General features: G+C 44.7%; 1 protein-coding gene across 1 annotated transcript; it reads right to left on the bottom strand.

Annotated features, from left to right (window-relative positions):
• Window positions 1-2: 2 nt before the first annotated feature.
• CCNL2 (cyclin L2) lies at window positions 3-8,286 on the bottom strand. Its single transcript, XM_057386433.1, has 11 exons — window positions 7,982-8,286; window positions 7,018-7,092; window positions 6,616-6,725; window positions 6,179-6,299; window positions 5,044-5,108; window positions 2,206-2,305; window positions 2,010-2,114; window positions 1,656-1,797; window positions 822-939; window positions 647-739; window positions 3-357 (listed from the first exon to the last, which is right to left on the bottom strand). The coding sequence occupies exons 1-11, from the start codon at window positions 8,249-8,251 to the stop codon at window positions 3-5; spliced, it is 1,554 nt and encodes a 517-aa protein (XP_057242416.1). The 5' UTR covers window positions 8,252-8,286.
• Between the last annotated feature and the right edge of the window lie 222 nt (window positions 8,287-8,508).

Here is an 8,508-nt window from a genome sequence, read left to right as displayed (position 1 = left end):
GCTCACCGGCGGTGCCGGCTGTGGCCCGGGTGCTCGCGCTCGTAGCGGTGCCCGGCGCGCTCGTAGGAGCGGGAGCGCTCGTGCCGGTGGTTGCGGTAGTAGTGACTCTTCTTCTTGTACTTGCCCGAGTGGTCGGAGCGCTCGCGGGAGCGGCTGCGCGAGCGGGACGAGCTCCGGCTGCGCGATTTGCGCGCTTTGTGAGCGGAGTATTTGTAGTCTTTGGATTTCTTGTAGCTGCGGACTTTGGAGCCTTTGTAGCCGGAGCTGTGGTTGAATTGCCTCGGAGGGGAATCGCTGCGGCTCCGTGAGCGGCTGTGAGATTTGGAGCCGCTGGATGTGGAGTAACTCTCACTTTTCCTAGAAAAAAAACGAGATTTTCTTCAGTTATAAAAACTTCATCTTGCATTTTGCTGTTCAGTACCCCACRAAAATTCATCTTGTGTCCTAAACTTACATCTGGCTGCTGTAAAAACACTGATTTTGAGGAACTCTCATCCCTTTACCCAGCTTCAGTTACAGTAACACTGTAAACCCCCACATTTGGAGTTATTGTGGAGTTGAACGAGTTTAACCTCACCTCCCAGCCTCGTGGTGATGAATTATCAAAGGAAATGGGAGCCTGGGTGGCTCTGGGAGCACGCCCTACCTGTGCTTTGGGGATGCAGACCTYGACGGTGATCTCGAGTAACTCTGATCTCGGCTTCCGCTTCGACTTCTGCTCTCCCTTCCTTTCTGGACACTGCAACAGACAATGAACACTCAGTTCTTTTGTTCCAAATAATCACAGGAGAAAAATCAGCTGCCTCCCTCTGAAACCTTACCCGTTCACCGGGCTGTTGGAGCTGGTTCTTTTGGCTCCCTCTGTTTTCCTTTTAGCATTCTTCATTGCCTGCACAGGTAGCGGTGAAGGTTTATTTCCTTTAACCTCTTTTGGAGACTCTGCAGAAAGAAGCCTTTGTTACCTGTCTGGAAAGTACCTGAAAGGACTGAAGGSTCCCCTCAGCTCCTGTCTGGGATAACCAGAACAGCACAGCTGCACTTTGCCCACGTGTGCACACACAGCCACCCACAAACAGATCTGAACAAGTTCCACGGAAGGCAGAAATTCATCTGAAACGTTTCTGCTCAAGTATTGGAGTCACCCCAGGGAGTGAACTGTGAGAGAAGGCAGAAAATCACCTTCCTTCTCTTGCCAGTTATTCAGTATGGTTTAAAGGTAAAGTGGGAGAGATGGTAAATGTTGTCTTCTAGGTGAGACAGGCACCAGACTGGGAACTTTCAACCAACGAATTCCCCCCACCCAAAATCCCAAAATGTTCCCCTTGCCAGAGCACCTCTGCTTCAATATTGCTGTAGCACAACATGCCAGTGGCAAGTATTTGAGTTAAYTGCCAAATCCACATAAAAGCAAGCCCCTGGCCTATATGAGTTTAAACTAGTCTTAATTTCAGACTAATTTGATTTTGGCTTTTATCTGATTCAAGAAATCACAAAGCTACAATGCTATTCAAACTCTGCCAGTTGAGCAGTGCCAGAAGCCAGCCTAAAAAAAAMCCCCAACAAAMCCCAAACCACACTTGTAAATGCATCCCAAAAGGGTAAATATACATGAAAGATGTGAAAGAGTTATTAAAAATGAGTTATCCACTATTTACCATTTTTTGGRATAGGGGAAAATCCCGATGTGTTATCCAAGCTCGGGACTCCCTCAGGTACCAGACCTTTAGCTTGTGCTTTTGCTTCTTCAATAGCCAATTTCTTCTTCTCTATTTTACTTTCCAGATCAGATAAATCCACCTGTGAACACAGGAGCACTGCTTGTGAGAACACTCAGGGAACTGAATTTCCTGGTTACTCACTCCCAGGGAGGGGAATAAAAACCCAAGGAGTCCCAGACAGAGACTGCTCTTTGTTCACTTGGAGCTGGTTTCAAACAAAATTAAAATTTTTAACTCCTGTTCTGAGCTGCAGCCTTTTCTGAAGGTTCCCAACATGAAAAAGAACCAAACCTTTTTCCTCGTGTAGAGCTGCAAGATTTTTAAGCAGATTTCTTGAATTTCTTCCTCCGTTGCTCCGAACAGTAAAAACCAATGTGGGCGATTTGGAAGTGGGATCTGAAAAGGAGAAAAGGACAGAGCTCAGATTTCTGCTCCCCTCAGAGAGGTTTAAAAAAAAAAACTCCAAATCCATGGAAGCATGGCTCACCTCCAGTGTCCTGGCTGCCAGGTAAATGCAGGCACAGGCAATGCTTTCTGGCTGGAACCTCACAAAAACATCTGTTCTCAGGCTGTCGTTCATGTAATTCCTGAAAGACAGAGACAACAGAAGGTTGAAAGGCACTGCAAAGCTCTCTGGGATTCTTTTTTTTTTTTTTTTGTTTTTGGACTTGGTTTTATTTCTATAAAGGCTATTTCTTTCTGCATTCTAGAATTCAACATTATACTCCTGTAAATTTCAAGAGAAGCTGAATGATTTTACTTAATAAAAATAAAAAAATAACTAAGGTAAATCCCTCAAGGGGAGGGATGTGTGACAGAAACAAAGTCTGACTGCTGAAAATTCAGTGGTGAGAAGAGAACCAATTTTAACTTCACTTTTCCTGCTGGATCTCTACTGGCCTGCTCTCATGCAATAAAACAAGTTCTTTTCATCAGACAACATACAGTGTGGTCAGAAATACTCAGAGAATTTTAGGTTTCACATGTTCCCCTGCAATAGGGCAGAACCAGATGTTTGGCAAAAGCTGCAGCTCCTGGAGCAGTTCTCCCATGAAATGCAGTTCTCTTCAGCACAGCTCAAYTTCCACTGGGCTTTAAGGTGTCCTCTGTTTCCATCCAGAACAGAATTCTTTTTGATGCAAAAAGTCAGCCATAGGAGGAATYGGGGTGTTTGGGAACGTCAGTTCAGGAGAACAGTCCGTATTCAGGCAGATCTCCTCTTTGGCACATGAAATAAGGTTTCCAAATTGTCCCATTTCAGTAAGGGTTGCTTAAAATGAATATTCACAGAATGAGAAAACTGTAAAATATTGCACATATTCCAGTCAGTACACTTAAGCATTATTGCTGTTAAATCTTAAATACACAAAGTAAATTCCTGTGAATGTGTCAGCTGATGTGCTTTAGAAGATCTAGACTTGGGAGCACATACATCAATAAAATATCAGGTGGAGAAAAACTAAAACCAGACACAATAAAAATCCTTATAATAGTATTTGAAAGTAGTAATTAACCAATTAACCAATGTGGGTACCCAGTATACAAGGATTCACTGACCCCCAAGATATCCAAAGCAAAGACCACAGGCCAGGCAGAAGGAATTTGAATCCCAGAAATATCCAACTCCCACCTGTCCTCTGCTTTTGTTTATTCAAAGGAGCAACATTAACCATCAGCTCATCTTTCTGGGAGAAAGGAACTTCTAAACCTGTTCACATCCCACTACAAAGAGAGCACAAAGCTTTTGGCCAAAGAAGTGATAAAAAGAAAGGGAAATTTCAAACTGGAAGCTACAAAGCTTTTTTCTGATTTGACAAATTGTAAAATATGCCAGCTTCTGAGTTTGGCCTCTGCACATGTTCCCTGTGGGCTCAGTCAGACCCAGGAGGAAATGAATCCTTGTCACAATATCTTAAGAAAAAGGCAATGTTGTAAAAATGCACATTTCAAAACCCAGTTATACTGGATACCCACTGTGAGCACACAGATGTGGTACTGTAACATCTGACCCCTTTTTCAACTGGAGTAATTCCTTCTCTCCCTCCCTCCCTCTCCCTCTTTCCATAACAAGCAGATTCCTGGCAGTGAGCACTCCACAGCTCCCATCCACTGCTCCATGCAATGCTGCTGGGAGCTGTCACTAAATATCACATTTTCTCTCCAAGTTTCACACATATACTAGTTTACAAATGGAAACTATTCATTTTTTTTTTTTGTTGTTAATTCATCCCTTTTTAAAACTTAAACCCCACCTTAATTTGCTTTATCGTATAAAAACACATCACATTTAACAGTTAAGAGAATTAGAACTTTTAAAAAAAATAAAAAAAGAAAATCTTTCAGAACTTCAACGGTCAGGTTATATCAAATATTACAAACAGTCAAAAAATGCACAGTAAAAAAAAAAATAAAAATAGAAGCACAAGAAGCAGTTGGCCAGTTACTCTACTATCATGTATTATACCACCTGTCTAGAGCCAGCCTTCTCTTTGGAGAGCTTTGGGTTGACTGAAGACGGCAGCTATCCCTGCACCATGGGCAGCAGAGGAGAAGTCTTAGTCACTTACCCTCAGAGGCTACCCTTTGATCAAAAGAGTACAGAAAAGAAAAGTCAAAACTGGTTCTCTACACACAGGTCACAGTACCAGACAGTTCAGTCAGCAGAAATATGGTCTTTGGATTCACTAAAGGTTGTTTGATTTTTTTTTTAAGACCATTGGTATTGTTAAAAAGCATTATGGTTTAATGAGCGTTACTTAATTGTTAAAAAGTTTAAGACGTGGAATTTTACAGAAGCTTCCCACCCCCGAGCAAATATTTATTAAATGAGAGCAATAAGGCASAGAACATTTCTTGGCAAATATGAATCCAGGCTATCCATTTATCCAGTCTTAAAAGGTGACATCTCTCATTATGCACACAGATAAAAGAAATTTCTTTTTGATACACCTGTAATCGAGCTCAAACCCTGAGAAAAGCCATTCCCCAGCACTGGGAACAGACTTGAACTACACCTAGATTGCTCTGAAGAACAAGAACCCAAGGGAACAACTCTAACCCACCCAACCTTTCCCCTTGAGCTGGAAAGTGAGAGCAGACAGGAGGGAAGTGAGAAGTCAGGGTGGAAAGCTACCTTACCATAAAAACAGCGCCTCTAACTTAAGAGGCCGATCAACATTTGGGAAGTAGTTTGGGGCACACCAAGGACAGTGGAGCTGTCTGGTGTGGCCCCAAGCACTGCTGAGCAATGCTGCCCCAGTGCCTCAAGTGACATATTTCTGCTACTGCCCCTTCTGGTCTCTTAGAACAAAGAAAATCAACTTACCATGAGGTCTGGACCAGGTGTTGGTTACGTTCACATTCTAATACCTGAAGGTACATAACGATTATCTGGAAGATATGGGTTATTGAGTTATTAACCAGCATCTGGAGAGCCACCTCCTTATTTCAGAGGGACATCCATGAGGCATCTGTTATCCTCTTTCAAGGCCTAAATCACTGCATATGAAGTGTTTGCACTATCCCCAGTGTTTATCCACACAGCTTCTGACATTCCCAGCTCTCCATCTTCCAAACCCTTCCATCCTTACTCAGCCAAGTGTTCTGCTTTCTCTTGGGTGTTTTGTTCTCCTACACACCACACTAATGTTTTTAGCTGCACTCTGGGAGGAAAAGCTGCTTGCTAAAATCAGCACTGAGGGAATGTGGCAGTGTTTGGAGAGAACAGACCTAACAATGTGCCATGGTTTGTTCAGTTCTAAGGGATTTTCCTTCRGTTTGGAAGGAAAACAAGGCTGCAAGAAAAAAGACTAAAGGCAAAATTCACACCAATTARCAGAAGGACAGCTGCCCTCTGGGGTGGAGGATGAGAGAAATTTCTGAAGGTCAAACAGGATCAAAAAGAAGGCTCTGAACACGAGTTTTTAGAGGAGAAAAGAGCAAGATCCAAAACTGTGCTGGCACAGGAGCAGGAAGTTCTCTGACCAGTTAAGACACAATTTAAACATCGCAAAGAAAGAAAATTGTATTTTATATCCAGCCTGGTCTCATTTCTAGCCACCTTAGTGTGGTTTGATCACACACAGCCACTAAACTGGCTCACATGGGTTTGATACCTCAGCACGTTTCCACAAGGAGTGACCATGACAACCCCAGATCTCCAAATTCCTTCCTGCTCAGGGCTCTATGTCAAGGGGATGTTTTCTACCACCAAAGCTACCTACTGCTCCAATTTGACTTCGAGGAATACTGAGCACCTGCATCCACCTCGCCGTCACTCAGCAGTGATACGAGACCAATTAGTAAGAGTCTCTTAAATGAGAAAGAAAACATCAGGATGGTAAGAAACTAAATCTCACTGAATTCACTAATTATCATGTACACAGAGCTTCCATGCAGCCTCCTCGAAGAATTACAGAACATGAAAACATTGTTCATGAGTGAATTTATACAGTACAAACCTTGTGAGGGTGCTTCACATGGACACAAAATCCCAACTCCTTCAACACTCTTCTTTCTGCCTTAATTATTTGATTCTTCAAGTTCACATATTCTTGATCCAATATTAGAGGCACAGGTTTTCTGCAAGACAAGAAGATGATCCTCTTAACCTCAAAGGGGTCTCATTTGCAGGCTGGGTTGTGTTAAAACAAAATATACCATTATTTATTTACCATCAAAATTATTTTTTTTATTTCCTATTTTATTTATTTAACAAATAACACTTATTTTATAATAAATAACATTTTATTTGTTTAATAAAACAGGCCAGCTCGCTTCATGAGATCCCTTCAAGTTACTCCCTGATTTAGGAAGCAGGGAATGATGCCACCATAAAAATTAATAATTAAATAATTAAAACACAAGTACTTCAGATTATTCTGAGTTCTCAGCTTACTTTTTCTCCCTCAGGTGTCTGAGGCGATGGAACACATTGATCACATCCCGAATGCGTCTGGGGGCTTCCTCAATTTTGGATGCCAGATGGACACAGGCCATGGACACATGCTGAAAAATAAGGATAAAATAGAGTATTTTATATAATAAATCAATTCCAGCTCAGGAACTCAGCTCTGCCCTTAGCTTAAGAAAGGATAAAAGAAAAAAAAAAAAAAGTAGTAAAACAAGGAAACGCGAAATATTTAACAAAAATCACTATTACAGAGCCTTATAAAATCACGTTGATCTATAACTATAACCTCCAAGTTAGTTCCTAAAACTGATCCCATCTCAGATGACAACTTGGCAAAAGAGATCAGAAGATAAATACGGCTACAAATGTMATTTAATGCTTTCTTACCTCCATGGAATGCTTCACAAAAGACTTGGTATAAAAAAAACGCTGGAATAGCACCTGTCCTGTAGCCATAGCCACCTAAAAAAAGAGATAACAACAGGTATGAACAAAGCTACCAGTCCCAAAAAGAAATTTCAACAGATTTAAAACCCAGAACAGTAATTAAGCATGGGAGGAAGTTCAGCAGTCTAAAAAAACACTGAAATTTTTCAATCTAAAAAAATCCTAGAACTATTACTTAAGTAAGTTGCCCAAAACGTTAACAATGCTGTAAATAGTGTCTACAAGTCAAATACATACATTAAATCCCAAATTCTTTTTATAAAAAATGTGGAAATATATTCCAAATTGATTAACTATAAACAAAAGGGAAAAAAAACCACTAAAACCCACTAAAATTGAAAGTTATGAAAGTACACAAGAAAACAAATTAGCTTTTGGGGCGTGGAAAAAAGGAGAAATCTAATAACGTCGTGATTTGCATATGTTTGAATATGCTAAGACTCGGAAGCTGAAAGGTGCCTGGAAAGTTTTACACTCCGAGAACAACGAGGCTGTTTGGACTTAAGTCCTCCGGGAAATAAAACCTTCCCGGGGTCACCAAGGCTCCAAAGGAGTCTTAAGAAATCCTTCTTTRCACAATCCCCGATCGTCACCCGGAGGCGGCGGGGGCGGCGCAGGAAAGGCGCTGACATCACCCGCTTCCTGCAGCCAGCGGCCGGGGAAGGCCGCAAAGGCCCGGAACGACCCCCGAACACCGGATGGCCCAGCGGCCGTCCCAGCCGGTAACTGCGGGCGGCCCCGCGGTCTCCTCGGCCGGTAACTGCGGGCCGGCCCCGCGGTCTCCCCGGCCGGTAACTGCGGGACAGCCCCGCGGCCTGCCCGGCCGGTAACCGAGAGATCCAGGCCCGCACAAAGAAAGGCCCCTCTCAGTCCCGACCCCCTCCCCGCCCGCGCCCAGCCCCACCTGCGGCAGTCGCAGCAGRATCCCGGCCGCCTGGATGAGCTCGCAGCCGGTGACGCGCAGCTCGGTCTCGGTGTCCGGGTCGAGGCCGCTGCTCATGGACGGCGTGAAGCGCAGCGTGTGCTCGGGGAGMAGGCAGTTTTCCAGCGTGATCAGCACGCCCGAGTAGAGCCGGTCGCCGATCAGCACCGCGCCGGGGCCCGGGACCGGAGCGGGGACCGCGCTGGCCGCCTGAGGGCCTACGGGGCCGCCRCCTCCCGCCGCCGCCGCCATTTTGTGCCGCCGCCGCCTCGCTGGCTCCGCGCTCCTTCTCCTTCCCCTGCCCGCATCCGCCCCGCGCCCATTGGTGGAACGCGGCCGGGCCGCGGCCGCTGATTGGTCGAGAGGCCGTGACGCAGGACGCCGCCCGGGCCGCACGCGGCGCGGTGACGCAACGGTCGGGAACGCGGACAGGGCGGGGCCGCGGCGCCCTCAGAGCCCTCAGAACCCTCAGAGCCCTCAGAGCTTTCAGAGCCCTCAGAGCCCTCAGA

This window comes from Malurus melanocephalus, unplaced genomic scaffold (assembly GCF_030028575.1).
Source record: "Malurus melanocephalus ecotype Western Australia unplaced genomic scaffold, MMel_1.1 scaffold_966, whole genome shotgun sequence".
Lineage (NCBI taxonomy): Eukaryota > Metazoa > Chordata > Aves > Passeriformes > Maluridae > Malurus > Malurus melanocephalus.
Note: the sequence above shows the minus strand (reverse complement) of the source record. Positions and strands in the feature narration are given on the sequence as shown.